The 15,969-nt window shown below is 38.3% G+C and overlaps 1 protein-coding gene across 2 annotated transcripts in view; it reads right to left on the bottom strand.

The window, feature by feature from the left end:
* The window catches only part of LOC107762687 (uncharacterized), a 31,618-nt gene extending 16,067 nt beyond the window's left edge, over nucleotides 1-15,551 (bottom strand). The window contains exons 1-13 of one of the 2 annotated variants that reach the window (XM_075228132.1): nucleotides 15,338-15,551; nucleotides 13,473-13,682; nucleotides 13,007-13,073; nucleotides 11,855-12,032; nucleotides 8,608-8,660; nucleotides 7,995-8,083; nucleotides 7,528-7,764; nucleotides 7,162-7,226; nucleotides 6,075-6,135; nucleotides 5,883-6,000; nucleotides 5,721-5,802; nucleotides 5,559-5,631; nucleotides 5,420-5,481 (exon numbers count right to left, since the gene is read on the bottom strand). In XM_075228132.1, coding sequence (XP_075084233.1) covers nucleotides 5,420-5,481; nucleotides 5,559-5,631; nucleotides 5,721-5,802; nucleotides 5,883-6,000; nucleotides 6,075-6,135; nucleotides 7,162-7,226; nucleotides 7,528-7,764; nucleotides 7,995-8,083; nucleotides 8,608-8,660; nucleotides 11,855-12,032; nucleotides 13,007-13,073; nucleotides 13,473-13,682; nucleotides 15,338-15,344 — 1,302 coding nt within the window. In that variant the 5' untranslated portion in view covers nucleotides 15,345-15,551. The remainder of the gene's footprint in view (nucleotides 1-5,419; nucleotides 5,482-5,558; nucleotides 5,632-5,720; nucleotides 5,803-5,882; nucleotides 6,001-6,074; nucleotides 6,136-7,161; nucleotides 7,227-7,527; nucleotides 7,765-7,994; nucleotides 8,084-8,607; nucleotides 8,661-11,854; nucleotides 12,033-13,006; nucleotides 13,074-13,472; nucleotides 13,683-15,337) is intronic. The other variant, XM_075228134.1, reaches the window with a different exon arrangement.
* Nucleotides 15,552-15,969: the final 418 nt, after the last annotated feature.

Genomic DNA, 15,969 nt, shown 5'->3' with positions numbered 1-15,969 from the left:
CACCAGTGATTTTGTAGTTCATGCAGTGTTGTGAAGAGCGTGAAGCGAGAAAAAGCGACAATCCCCATTTCGCTTAAAGCGAGAAGCGAGAAGCGAAGCGCTCGCTTTTTTGAAGTGAAGGGGAATTTTAAAAAAAAATTAAAATTAATACTGCATAGACAACACATGTAATTGTAATCAAATGTTCAATACTTCAATGTGAAAACTAAATAGTAGCATCAATTAAAGCACAAAATGAGCATCCTATTCTTCTACAAGATTGTCAAATTATTGTATTCCATTATCATTATTATATTGCTCGTCAACTTCTTCAACTTCTTCGCCATTAAAAGAACAACTACATAGCACATAAGAAAGACAATAAGAACTAACAATAAAGGATATAAAAATTAGAGGTAAAATAAAAAAAACTGGGCAGAGGAGAAAAAAAAACTGGACAGTAAACTGGGCAATTTTTTCTTTCACTGTTTAAAAATTGGCATTATTTCTGAGAAAGAACCGAAGGTAAAAAAAAATTTCGCCAGCATTTCGCTGCTTTTTGGACGTTTAAACAGTGAAAGAAAAAAAAAGAAGAAGAAGAAGAAGGAGAAGAAGGAGAAGAAAAATCAGAACATACCTGTTGTTTGAACTTGAAGTTGATGCTTTCAGTCGATGAAGAAGAAGAAGTCGACTAGTGTCTTTAAAACCCTAGTCTCATTGCATTTGTTAGTTTAATGAAAGACCAGACCTCGTTTTTAATAAAATAGGGCTGGGTCTGTTTTAAAACACAGAAGCGGTCGCTTCTTCGCATCGCATCGCTTTCCCGCTTCTCGCTTTTTAGTGGGAAGCGGTCGCTTTTCTACACCTCAGTCGCTTCAGCAGGGTGAAGCGTGCAGCTTCTCGCTTCGCTTCGCTTCTCGCTTAAAGCGAGGAAGCGGGCGCTTTTTTAAATATTGAGTCCATGTTTAGCAGTCACCACCTTCTTCCATAGGTTGGCGTCTTCCTCCCCGAATCTCCCAAGCCATTTCATTAGCATGCTCTAGTTGTGTTTTGCCAAGTCTTTTATTCCAAGTCCACCAAGGTCCTTTGGTTGAGTTACTTTGGCCCATTTGACCAGGTGAAACTTGTGACCCTCACTGTTCCCTTTCCAGAGAAAATTCCTTCCAAGTTTGTCCAATTGTTTGAGCACTTTGCTGGGCATAGGATATAGTGACATGTAATAGGTTGGTATGTTGTCCATTACACTACTAATCAAGGTTACCCTGCCTCTTATTAATAGATATTGCAGCTGCCATGTTGCCAATCTCTTCTCCACCTTCTCTAGCACACCATTCCACACTGCAGTAGACTTGTACTTAGCTCCCAATGGAAGGCCCAGGTATGTTGCGGGGAAGGAACCAGTACCACAACAAAGAATATCAGCTAGATCTCCCAAGTCAGGAACTTCATTAATAGGGTAGATAATGCTTTTTGCCATGTTGATATGAAGTCCAGAGATAGCTTCAAAAATGAGCAGAGTTAGATTAAGATATTGACCCTGAGATATTTCTGCTCCACAAAAAAATAATGTGTCATCCACATAGAGCAGGTGTGAGACTGACACTGCATTCCTTTGAGGTCTCCCAACACTGAAACCATCTAACCACTGCAGCTGCTTTGCTTTGTCCAACATCTTGCTAAGGCCCTCCATAGCTAGGATAAACAAGAAAGGAGACAAGGGATCACCCTGCCGTAATCCTTTTTTAGGTGAAAAGAAGTCGACTGGACTTCTGTTGATGAGAATCGAATACTTGACTGTGGTCAAGCTATATTTTATCCACATGATCTATCTGCCACCAAATCCTATTTTCCTTAACATTGAAAACATGTATGACCAATTGACTTGGTCAAATGCTTTCTCAATGTCTAGTTTGCATAGGATGCCTGGAATTTCACTTTTTAGCCTTTCATCCAACATCTCATTTGCAATCAAAGTTGCATCAGTAATTTGCCTTTGTTTGATGAAGGCATTTTGATTCTCTGAAATGAGCTTCCCAATCACTGATTTGAGTCTCTCAGCTAATAACTTTGCTGTTATCTTGTAGATGCTGCTTATGAGGCTTATAAGCCTGAAATCTTTGAGCTCAATAGCACTCTTCCTCTTAGGAACCAGTGCTATGAAAGAGGCATTACAAGATCTAACCATATAGCAATTTTGATGAAAGTGGTTTAAAGCCCCCATGATGTCCTGCTTTAGAATATCCCAAGCTTTCTGGAAAAAAGCCATAGTGTAACCATCTGGGCCGGGGGCTTTGTCTGGTGCACATGCCCTGATTGCTGCTATTACTTCCTCTTCTTCAAACACTCTTTCCAACCAGTCTTTCTCCTCTGTGGAGATGCATGCTAGATTATCAAAATTGGCAGTAGGTCTGCACATTCCAGCTAAGAATTTTGATTTTCATCCAGAAAAGGCTTTGTAGTACCTGACCCTGTCCCATTTGCTTCTACTTTCATAATTAAGTCCACACTTCAGTCTTTCAAGCTCGATTGTCTGCTTCTTTTTGCTTCTCTCTTTGGGATCCACCACTGATTTTTGTTTTTGTAGTTGTAGACGCCTTTTTTCCTCCATTCGCAGTATGATGTCAAAAATTTCATGTTCAAATCCAGCAACATTTAACCCAAATGCTTTGCATGCTTTAGACATAACTGATTTTGTCCACCTTGATGTTTCCACAACCGCAGGATTTTGAATCACTTGCAAACCCGAATTGTCCATGCCATACCATGGAAGAGAGAAGAATTCAGAAGAAGGGGATAAATCTGCCTCTGAAGAGCTTATAATTGATGGTACTAATGTCGGTATCCAAGGGCGTACATGATTGTGGATGTTAGTTGCACGATCTGCTTCATCATCGGCCTCTGATGTCAACTCATAGGTGGTTGCTTGTGGAGCTGGAGTTCTTATAGTGGGTTATGCACAAGCTGTTTGTATTTCCATCGATATAGGGTCGAAGCTGTTTTCAATCAAGAGCCCAATAGACTTGTTGAGGCAAGGATCAGAGATTGGCCCAACAGCCCTCCATACTGATTTATTATTTGCTTTCCTTTCTTTGTTTTTTGGGCCCTTAGAATAATAGAGTTGATCCAATTTATGGCCCAAGACCTGCTGCTTTTCTTTACCCTTTTGGGCTTTCACTGAGTGGGATGGGGTGTTGACTGGGTCAACAGGTGTTTTGACCACTTTATTTGAATTAAAGTGGTTCAAACCCAAATGTAAAGGTTTAGGTTTGACAGGCTGGACATCAGCCGTCTTTGTTTGGCTCGAGGAAGCTATTGTACTAGACTTCATCTTCTTCACCTCCCCTCTAGCTCTCTCTATTCCGTCACTGCTGACAATTTCTACGAGATTGTCATCCAAAATCGTAATTTTGTACTTCAACTTCCCAATTTCCAGTACCAAATTGTTGGGTAAACCACCTTCCTTAAAATTAATACAAATTCTAGCCCAAAAAAGGTGTGAACTAAGCTTCGTGTCTTCATCAGTGTCAATGAAGCCCCCACAGTTGTCTCCAATAAACCGAAAGGTATTGGGGTTCCATGCTATTGCATGCCAAAGGCCTTTATCCATTTTTGCTCAGATTTGTTGTTGGTCGGAGCTGCACCATTTTCCGGCGACCACCATTGAAGCGTGAGACGCCTGCCATCCCAGAACCACTCACCAGCTATGATTCGCACCGCTTCAAGCGTTGATGGGAATTCAAAGAGAAATTTATTGTGGCCTAATGGTGTAATAATAAGTCCAACAGTAATCTTCCACCTGTAAAGGAACCATTTTTTGATAACTTCCGTGTTGGGGCTGAGATTAAAGGCATCGTTGAATGTTCCCACCAAGCATTTGGAGTAGAAGTTTTCATCATCTTTGTTTCCGTCACCCCTGTCATTCTTAGTTTGTTCCTGTGACTCAGTCTGCTGCGTTGGCCACTGAATTATTTTTGCTGCATCCAGATATTTCTTGTTCTGCACATCTGCAAAGTTCTGAAATTTGATGTTGATGCTCTTCCCCAGAAATTGTAGGATCCTCCCTGCTATGTCTCCCAAACCCTTGTTGTAATCTATTTCTGGAATAATGATAGCAGACCTTCTATCTCCCAACCATGCTTCCTCTCTAACATATCTGCCATAAACATTGTAGTTTTGATAAACTCTGAACAGGTCGGAATGGATCTTCCTCCCCCACCTCCGGTAGAGGTTGCCTTGACCACGTGAGGCTTTCTGTAATGTTTCACAAACCCAGCGCAAGTTCTCTTCATCGATCTTGATTCTGCTAGTGAATCTTGTCCCCCGCTCAATCAAAACAAACCATTTGTTGTAATCCTCACTAATGTCAATTAATTCAAAAGACTTATCACCTGAAATGAAATGTATTTTTCCTCCCATGACAAAGGATGTAAGACCCTGCTCGGATAATTATATTTGATAGCTATGATTTAGTTCCTTTTAGGACATAGTTGGGCGACATCAGCAGTATCTCCTAAAACTAGAGAGATCTTAAAGTTATCAACACATATTCTTGTATCAAACAACAACAACAACAACAACAACAACAACAACCCAGTATAATCCCACTAGTGGGGTCTGGGGAGGGTAGTGTGTACGCAAACCTTACCCCTACCCTGGGGTAGAGAGGCTGTTTCCGATAGACCCTCGGCTTCCTCCCTCCAAGAACTCTCCACCTTGCTCTTGGGGTGACTCGAACTCACAACCTCTTGGTTGGAAGTGGAGGGTGCTCACCATTATAGCAGCCCACTCTTGTCTATATAAAAGGACTTAGCACGACACAAAATTCTTGGTAGAAACTAGTAAATTCATCTATTAAAAACAGAATGTTAAAGTTTGAAATAAGATGTTAAATGTAGGTCAGCGATTAGAGCTCACCTTTTTCTTCACTAAAAGCAAAATAGTTTGCAAAGAGCACAAGCAGTCTCCTACAACTTTCTGGAGTCATAAAGTATTCAGAATATTATGTAGGATGCAACGTTTCCTTTTCAAGAAAAATAAAAAGGACTTCTTTTCCTTTTCTTTTTCTTTCTTCCTTTTATTGGGGGATAAGTGGAGATTATTCAGCATAATCTGAAATCGAAGGACACTAGATTTGGATCAAGCAAAATAAACCTACAACTACTATTGTTTTGAAGAGATGGTTTTTCTTTCACCATAGAAAAGGGAATAAAAGAAAGCTATGACATGACCATCATAAGCACATGAAACAGAATCCAAACAATTCTATCAAAGATGTCATGTTGCTATCTCAGACAGTAGGCAATTGGTTGGACAATCTAGGGAACCAAATAAAACCATGAAAAGATCCATCTTATAATGGGCATGCTAATATGTTCACAAAGACCATGGGACCATTGAAAACGTTACTATAAGAACCATGCATCAAATAACCGAATCGTACCAGACGAATAGCTTCATCAATTACATTCTTGTATCCTCTTTTGAACCTATGATGCTTCCCTCCTGTCATAATATCATTAAAATTAGCAATGATTCTCATCACAAGGGTATCCATAGGTGACTTTGACTTCTCATCTAACCTAGTTTCTTTTCAATAAATGTTGTCAGCCCATCTGACGTAACACTGTCTGTGACAATAGTGGTCCCAGGATGCTGGTCAAACGTTAACAGAAGTAGCAAATAGTTAAGATGCTCGTTAAAGCAAAAAGTTCTAAAGACATTTGTCAGAAAGAGAGACTTACTTCCTCCAAAACAATTGCAGACATTAAAGCAATCAAACGATTTCTGTTAAATTCACGACCACTCGAATCCACAGCTGCAGACCTGCCAAAACACATATCAGAAAAGGAAACTGACCAGCGACCACCTCCACTGAAAGCAAATACTTCTATATGGCACGTCACCTGTCAACATCTGTATCAAAGATGATTCCCAAATCAGCCCTGTTATCGAGTACTGCCTTGGTGATAGCTTTCATGGCTGTTTTATCCTCTGGGTTAGGTATATGATTGGGAAACAAACCTAGCATGAGAATAAAAAAATTAGCAAGAATAGCATACAAATCTGTTATGTGAAAATTGCAGGATATATCTTACCATCTGGTTCCAAGAACTGACTGCCAGAAGTAATAGCACCCAGAGGCTCAAGCACCTTTCCCTGAACATCCAGCAACATAAAACAATGATCAAAGCATCTAAAGAGAACAACAACAACAACAACAACAACAAGCCCAGTGTATTCCCACAAGTGGAGAGAGCATCTAAAGAGAAACAATGGAAAAAGATAAAGTTGATATACGCTGAGAATATTTTATGTTACAAAGTAAGCAGATAAACAGACTTCGATATATCTTAAAAGGCTTTTACATGATCCTTAAGTGCCCTGCTCCACCGTGCAGCTTCAATTAACAACTACTGATGCATTTTAGTCCCTTACACAATGACAAGAGTTGACAGACAATGTATCAAGTAAAAACATACTCCCTCCTTTCCGATGTAACCATCTTAATTTAACCCAAAAGGCAGGCACAGATATATAGAGCTAAATTACAATGCATTTCAGAGAAAGAGGACTTAATGGAAGATATAATGCTGTAACTTTGATAACTTTAGGAGTATGATATGCAGTTCCGTTTAACTTTTGCAGGGTATATTATAATATTAAAAAGTAATGGAGAGTAAAGGAAAGTGGGCATCACGTTGGCATGGTGGCTAAGAGAAAGTATAGCAATATCTTTTGGTACATCAAGGTATTTAAAAAATTTCAATCATATAGTACTATCCCCTTGCCTTTTACCAATAACTGGTTCTCTATATCACAGTTTCAAAACAAGAAGCTAGCAAAGATACCAGACAATAACTCACATCAAATTAGAAGAAGTTGGAGCTATATCTTCGACCTTGGGCATGGAGGTGGGAGGGGGCAGATAAATTCTGGTAAGGGTGCAGTGGGGATAAGCATGTTAGGTTATGGAAATAGCGTCAGCCCTATTAACAACACAACACACACACACACACACACACACACACACACACACCCACACCCCTACACACCACACATATATCTTTTTTTTCTTGGTTTTTCTTGTAAGTTGTAGCTAGCGCTTTTCTTGGATCAGAAGGTCTTAATGTAGTGTATGGGAGGCAAAAACTGTCAAGACACACTATAAGGATAAAAACTTACTACAAAGAATCCCCCTGCTCCGTTCCCTGCATCAACTACGATATGGAATCCTTCCAGTGGCTTTTCTGAGAATTGCACCGTGAAAAGAAGGAAAAGAAAAAAAGAAAGATGACATGAGCACTAGCAAGAACCTCAACAACACTTGGTCAGAGAAACAATTGTAGATGCTTTGAAGAAGGTCAGGATATTTTTATTAGTTGGAAGTTCGTGAAACTCTTTAAAAAGAGATTCTTAATCACGGGTCAACACCAAGACGGAAATCCCCAGTGTGATTGGAGCAGCCATCACAAATATATCCTTGTGATTTGCATCCTTCTCCTCGAAACATTGATATTCTCATTAATCCAGAAACATGGTAGAAAGTACCTATATTTCCTGCAGCTCTGCGGACTGCTGCTACAAGATTAGAGGCATAAATGGACATGTAATCCACTCTTTTAACAGATAGAGAAACGGCTGTTTCTGCCCCCTTAGAATATTCATTTGCAATATTTTTGTATATCTCTGCAGCTCGCTCCAAGATATCTTTGATGTCTGGCTTTCCAAGACCTCCAGCACGTGTAAAGAATTTGAACCCATTCCTGTTGTAGGGAAGATGGCTTGCTGTTCAAACAAAATTAGCATATAAGAGAATTATCCAGCCAGCATTAAGCCAATTCCATTAATATCAAAATGTATTAACTCTCAAAGTGAACTGAGCTAGCTACAAGAGAAGCAGCAGCCCTTCTCCACTTGCAAGTAAGAGATAGTATAAAGAATCTACACCTCCAAGGATAGAAGCATTGTTGCATTTGCATCTCAACCCGTTCTAGAGAACGAATTCATGCACTCACCTGTTATCATTATGGAGCCATCCACTGGACAGGAAAATTCTTCATCTACTGTAAGAGTGCTATTGAACATGGCTGGTGTGGATGCCAATCTACCTTGGGGAATAGGGGAAAACAAAGAAAGATGCTATTGTTAGGTATGCCATCACTTGTCTGAGTCACTGCTTAGGAAGAGCGGGAGGCACTAGATCAAATAAGCATTTAAACCAGAGAAAGATAATATAAACCTATATCTCTAATCTCTTTAATCTTGCAACAACATTTCTAGACATATCTTAATTGGAAGTGCACACACAAACCAAATAAGAAAGGATGAGTTCTGAATGAAGCAGGTTGTCTTGGTACATATTTGAATCGAGCTATGACTAATTGGATGGCATAATTCAGTATTGTGCTGTATGAAGGACCAAACATCCAGTTACATCTGAATCAACCTAAGATATTTCAACCAACCATATCCATAATTATTTTTCAGAGAAACAAGAAAATGGAAAATGGGTAATCAGTCCTTAAAATGATTTGAATCCCTTTTTTATAGGTCTGGGTTAGATGAGCAAAGAATCTGTAGTCTGCACATATTAGATACAAGTAGGACAGAAAGAAAAGCATCACTCACCCATACTGGATGACTTCAACTCCAGCTCTAGCAAGTCCTTGAGAAACAGCATCCTGAAAGATAGCAATCCAAGCCTTAATCAACAGCAGAACATGTGTACAACTGCAATGTACCTCGTGAATGAAAGAATAATGCACTAAAAGTACAAGAGAATGAATGTCACCGCACTAAGAAGTCCTTAACAGCAACAATAGTCTATAGCAAGAACTTGCTCTATTTTGATTTTTCCATAATCTCCCGGTGGATTCTTCTGTTTTGATTTAACACAAAGTGCACAACTGCATATGCACCACACAAATGAAAGAAAAACCAACTAAAAGTACAAGTCCATGAAGGCCACTGCACAAGAGGTCCTTAAAAGCTCCAACAATCTACAGCAAGAGATTGTTTTATTTTTTTTCTTCAAAATCTCCAGGTAAATTCATCTGTTTCATCTTAACACAGCCCAAAGCTGCATATATATCACATGAATGAAAGAACAAGGAACTAAAAGTACAAGTATGAATGCCACTGCACCAAGAAGTCCTTAACTACAACAGTCCACATCAAGAAATTATATTCTTCGCCTGTTTAGAATTAAAGACGTGAAGGATGCTTTACCTAGGGTTTGTCCAGAATGTAAGATGGATTTTAGCAAGTGATTGAAATATACAAACAATCACGGTTATACTTCAGATAACTATGAAACATTGTTCTAAAAGATGTAAAAACTCGAAGGCACTCACTTTTCTTGACCTGTTTGGAATTTTAAAAAAAAGTGCTAATAGGAAATAAAACTGATAAACATGCCTTCTAATACATTATACATTTGGATGCATCTTGTTCCTATTGTCATTATGAACCAGAAAAAGGAGAGGCCAGGTTTAAGTGTTAACACCCCATAGTTAAGCCAAAGTGAACAAACTAGAAAATGCCCTCAAGCTTACAATTCTTTTCCCTGTAGAAGTAACTAGGAGTCCTCCAAAGAAGCAAAAGGTGCTTCTTTTTCTTTTTTCTTCTTTTTCCCCTTTGCTTAATTTATGTCTCTTTTTTCTTTTAGACAGGAGCCACTAATAGGAGACAAAGTGAACTGTAGGCTTTCTAATACCTTTGCATGTATGTTACCCCTGCAGTCACTAAAAGGATAGACAAGACGAGACATTGATGAAGTTATTACACATTGTAATAAAGCAAAGTGAACAAACTAAGAGAAAGGTGCTCCAAATCGTTTCCATGTAGAAGCAACAAGGAATGCATATAAGCTTGTGGAGACAACCACTATCAGGTTTCTTCTTCTTATGTTTTTACTTTTTTATTTTTTGGGCTGAGAATCTGAGGAAGAGAGAGGTTGCTTATGTCAGTTGGCGTTTTCTGGGCAAGAGCTAGGGTGAAGATGGCAACCATCTCCTCTTACATTGTCCGGTAGATTCGAGGTTATGGTGGAAAATCATGAGATGGTTTCGAAAATTGTGGGTGATGCCAGGCACTGTGGAAAAGGTAACAATCAGCTCGAATTGTGGTAGAAGAAGGAGAAGACACAGGGCATGGAATGTTGCTCCTCTAGCACTTGTGTGGGTCGTTTTGAAAGAAAGAAATAGGAGAGCTTGAGGGTGTAGAGTTGAATTTGTAGCAATTGAGTAGCCTCTATCCCTTATTTCTATTTGGTGCACCCATAATGTTCCTATATGTATAGAAGATTGGGTGTCATTCATCGAAAACCATATCTTTTTGTAGGTTTTCTACTTTTTGGTATACCTCTTGTATATGGAGCTTTTTTGCCCAAACGTTAATAAAACTTGTTACTTTATAGAAAAAGTTTATTAATATATGCCAGGCCCAGCAAAATGCTTGAAAGAGAGCAGATTCAAAAGAGTATGAGCACTGCAGGGAGTGTAATAAACAGGGAAAGTCAAGCATGGCATCAGGCTCTAACACATTTACCACTGTCATGTTGCAACAAAAATTAAGCAAAAAAAAATGCAATTGCTTTTGAGCTTAAGTACATTATCATTCTTGTCTTCAAAAATTCTAGCATTTCTTTTTCCAAATAATCCAGCATATGACAGCAGGTGTCACGTTCCAAGTAGTAAGAAAAGTTCAGCAATGCCTTCCATTTGCCATGCATGCAGAAATTCTAAAATAGATCTTGTCATGCACCAATTGATACCCAAAATGTTGAAAAGCGGGTACCAAAGTTGACATGACTCTTTTCAATGCAACGCCTTCCATTTGCCATGCATGCAGAAATTCTAAAATAGATCTTGTCATGCACCAATTGATACCCAAAATGTTGAAAAGTGGGTACCAAAGTTGACATGACTCTTTTCAATGAAAGAGAGGACAGGATAGGAGAGGAGACTAAGTACAATACCAGTTTTCGGCTGTTGAATTTATTTAATTACTGTTATTCTCAGTCATATGTTGTTTAAAAGTGTAAAAGGTCATTGTTTTCCTTTTAGTTATCAATTGTACCAACAAACTCTAGGACAAAGAAGGAGGGGCACATCCTCTCCTTGAGATACCCCCTAACTTCACATTTGTTTCCATTTAAGTGTTCAAACCTCACTAGATTAGCAAGTGGACACAATGGAGAGGGCATGGGAAAGCAAGCAGAATGAGGAAGTGAAAAGATTTACGTGTCTAGCCTTTATCCCCAAACTCCCACTGTATCTCGAATTATAGTTCAGTCAGACCAACTTGAAATCAGCTACTAATAAAGAGGACACAGATGCAAGGGTATGGGATGGCAGGAAAAAAGAGAGAAAGTATTAATGGCTAAGCTTACCCTTATTCCCCTGAATAAGCAGAATCCCACCCCATTCAATGTGAATGCTTATCCTGGATATGAAGAGACCACACACAGTGATGGTGGCAGGATTTCAACAAGGAGTCACAGATCACCATAGTGAGACCCTAATGTCCTTTTCAGTGAGCTTTATCTTTCAGTGAGCTTTATCATTGTTATACTTGTTAAAAAAGAAGTACCAGAAGACATACTAGCTTCCTGGTCACTTCAAAGCTAGCATGCCTTTCCTAGGAATCTAAAATATAAGTAATGAATTGTATCAATTGGAAAAGTAGTACTGCTGCGAGGCTCTACCTGTTATGCTAAGAAATATTAGCTGCATCCAAGAAAAACCACAATGCTATTACCTATAGCAACTCAGGCTACCAAAAAGCAAGAAGGAAATGTTCTCCTTTCATAATATTTGAAATTACATGATTAAGAAAGGGTATACAGCTTAACTTTCTAATATAGGGTTAATACCTGCAACTTCTGCGCAGAAATTCGTGAGTCATGACCGATGGAGACTCTTAGACGTTTAGAAGAATCATATTTCTTTTTCAACCAGCCAGCAAACCCTGCTGCTATTGCTTCTGTAACTGGCTCCGTGAGAGTAAGAGGTTCTCCCTCAACTCCATCAACGGCTACTCCACGTATATCACTGCGTAAATACAGAAGAATATATCATCTTGGAACTTATGAATAACTGTTTGTTAGTTACATCATAAATGGATGGGTATCCATGGTCTTGCATCACAGGTCATCCTAGATGTATTCTATATTAAAGATGATACTAAATGAAAGCATAGTTTAAGTTCTCAAACAGACTCTATTGTATTATGCTTCTGTTTAATTAACAAATGGCAAACAAGTTGAACTCCATATAGCATGCAAACCTTGAAGACTTACAGTCAAATAATAAAACCAAAGAAAAATTGGATATTTATAGAAAAGCTAATACTAAAGTCGCCCACAAGGAGCTAAGATCAATAGGAATTCACATTTACTTAAATGCATGTCTACACAAGCATTCTTCAAATTAATTCTTTCAAGTTTTGTTCTACTAAAGTTACCAGTTTTACAGATAAAAAAGCTTTAGAATGAAGAAACTTCAGTTAGCAAAAACTTTTACCTGCACTGAGATTATGAAAATAATTAGCTATACATGGTCTGATTCTCTACTAAACATAACAGATGTATCAACACTGAAACAACAGGCTATCAAACAAATCAAGCAAAAAAGAAAGATCAGCTGTTCTTTGAATTCTTCTCTCTTTTTCCTCTACAATCACCAATTCACTTGCTTTTATAGAATAAGAGATTCACTGCTTGCAGATCATATAATAACTTTTTTGCTAATTGAAACACCAGGCTGCGTAGAAGCAAAAAAAAAAAAGGAGAATCAGCTGTTGTTGCATCCTTCCCTTTTCCTCTAGACTTTCCAATTCATTTGCTACATAGAATAACAAATTCAAGCTGGAAATCGTCCATTATCTTTTTCACCGATCTATTACAAAACAATTGAATATTACATGCATACAAGTAACCAATTCTGGAACATATTAAAAGAAGCAGATGCATGACAAACTATCCACCTAAAAAAGATGACAAGTATTATTTGCAAGAACCAGTTACCTGCCATTCTGAAGCTTAAGAAAGTCGTTTTTCTCAACAGACGGAATTGCAGTGGCCGATGAGGCAGCTGCACCAAGGTCCAAGTGTTAGCATTATTTCGGATATATGAGAGGTTTGCTTACTATGCAGTCAAAGAGATTAATCATAGCTATGACTTATCAAAAACAAATGTTAATGATAGCTAGGAAAGGTAGACATCTGTCATGGAAAAAACAAAAGATCACCAATTTAAGAACAAAAACAAGCACACAAGAAAAGAGAGGGTTGCTCAAGTCGTAAGCACCCTCCACCTCCAACCCTGAGGTTGCGGGTTTGAGTCACCAAGGAGAAAAGTAGGGAGCTCCTGAGGAGGGGTAAAAAAAATCACAGAAAAGGGAGTAACTGAACAATTAGGTATTCCAACTATTCTCTGGAAAGTTATGGTCAAATCTGAGATCAACCTGAATAGTAAGAGTCTAGAACAGACCATTGCAATAAATAACTCCTCGCTTAAATTTTGATAAGGCGCCCAGTTGCATGGTGGAGATGCCATTCCATGCCAACTTCCCTCCTACAGGAGGAAGCAAATTGCGCCTATTAAGGGTACAATAGTGCAGTTGGTATTTGGTGCTCAATTCCCTATTCTGCTGGCAGCACTTAGCTACCAGATTATGTTGGACAACCTTCCCTGATATTGCTGCATGATTAAAGATTTCAAGTATTATCAAAGTTGCGATTGGCAAGGTCTCAATGAATAATTCACAATTTTTCAACATTTTGCTATTACATTTGCTTGTTTCTTGATTAGGGGTGCATGGTCTATAAAATCCTGAGTCAGCTTGATCCTACACCATCATGTCTTGATATGCTTTATCTTTCTCCAATTGCCCAAATATTTCAGACTAATTCCATTGTTACCTGGACATACTCATATAGTCATATCTACACCTATTGCTATAACCTAGTTTATCCAGTAAAATAGAAAAGAAAAGTTAAAGAGTCGACCAAGAAAATTTCTATCCAAGTTTACTATTTAGTCAGTCAAGCAGCAAGCAGACAATACTTCACTAACCAAACGCAGAAGCAGGAGACGGAACTAAAGGGAAAAGTAAATACTTTTAAAAGCAGTTACCCAGGAAAATATAAGATGTATAACAATATCCAATGAAGATATCGGAGACACAACACTTGAATTTTGCCGAACCATTGAGATTCATTGTATACTGTTGAATCAATAAATGATTAATGCTTCAAAGACTCAGTTTCTCTTATGTAACAACTTAACCACGGAACTGGTGCTCTGCTATAAGGTGATTTTCTCGAGCTTAAACGGATAGAAGCAGGCATGTACCTTGAAAGGCAGCAAGGACCATTGAACTTCTACGTTCAACTACGAAGTTTTCTATTTTCCACTATTTAATTGAACATGGAAAACAAAGCCTAAAACAAGATTACATCGGGAGGGGTGTAGGGTGAGGGAAGACTTCAGCGGCTATAGTCGCGTAGGTTGCCCCAACGTGATTTCTACCACGCTAATGGGCCGCACACAATTATTCCAGATTATCATCAAGTAATATATTCTGTTTTCCTTTACATGTGCTCATCTATTATTTGAAGAAGAAGAGCAGAATTTCTATTCATTAATAAATACTAGTTGACGTCCAGTATTATGTGTGAACAAAAGGAATAAAGGACACTAAAAAGAAAGTAACTAGGGATAACAAAGAACAATAACCGTAACACTGAAAATTTTGAGTCTTGCGCAACCCGCTAAGGGTCAGAGGCGCATCCAAGATTTGACCTTTATGAGTTCAGGATTCTAGGACAGTGACCTCAAGTGCTAGTACCAGGGTTTTGAATTTAATTTTTGTAGATATTTAGTGAACTTCTTAAACACATACAGAGTCCGTGCTTAAGCTACTGGGTTCGCCATCTTAAAGCCTACATCTACCCTTGCTTAGAGCTCCCATCCCTCCCTGGCCCTTACAACGCCGCATCTTCTCCATGTAATCTTATCAAATTCTCTTCTTCTTCTTCTATTTTTTTTTTTAAAAAAAATACAGTTTCTTATTAAGTGGTGTTTTTGTATCATTGATGTGAGGTTACGATAAGTATTGTTAACGAACAGAAGCAGGAACAAGTGAACGACATGCATTGTTAATTTTGTATTGATTTCTGCTGAAACAATCCATTACTGAGCCATAGATTTACTAAATTAGACTAGCTCTCTGATGCTATTTTATCAGAATCGACAAAATTCAGAGCACAACTGTAGACAATCAAAATGTCCTCAATAGAAAATACCAGCAATTTCAAATCATTACAATAATCAGCGGAGTACTTGAATGTTACCTGCCATTTTGGGGATACGGATTTTGATTTTGTTCGATGGAACGAGAGGGGTTGATACTGAGCGACGGTGATGGGCGGAGAAAGAAGTGTATAGAAAGTTGCGCAAACGAAACAATGAGTAGGTGGCGTCTAGCGACAACTGTTAGATATTGAAGTTGGTGTCACCCGCATATTCCCTTTCTCTTTGATTTATTTATGTCCTATGAAATGCTTCACTTTCAAATTTTTTTTGTTTGTTTAAATAAAAAGAAGAAAAGAAGAATAGTGTAAAATGTAGGAGCGATATTTCGTTTAAAATTACGGAAGAACAAAAAAAAGGATGAGAACTAAAAGAATAGAGATAAAAGAAAAAGTGGACGAGAGAATATTTTCCCTCCTTGTGTCAATTTGAATGAGGCATTAATGATAGAATGAAAATTAATATGGGTCCTCTTTGACCTGATATAGCACATGAAAGCGGAGAGTTAGAGTCTTCTTTATTTTCTAACAATAATATTTTTTTTCATGTATTAATCCTAGAGTTTTCATTGACCTAGAGAAAACATATAAAGTACCATGGAAGGTCCTTTGGTGAGTGATAGAAAAGGAAAAAAATTATACTAATATTAAACATATAAACATCACAGAGGACA

Source organism: Nicotiana tabacum, chromosome 13, assembly GCF_000715075.1.
Source record: "Nicotiana tabacum cultivar K326 chromosome 13, ASM71507v2, whole genome shotgun sequence".
NCBI classification, from domain to species: domain Eukaryota; kingdom Viridiplantae; phylum Streptophyta; class Magnoliopsida; order Solanales; family Solanaceae; genus Nicotiana; species Nicotiana tabacum.
Note: the sequence above shows the minus strand (reverse complement) of the source record. Positions and strands in the feature narration are given on the sequence as shown.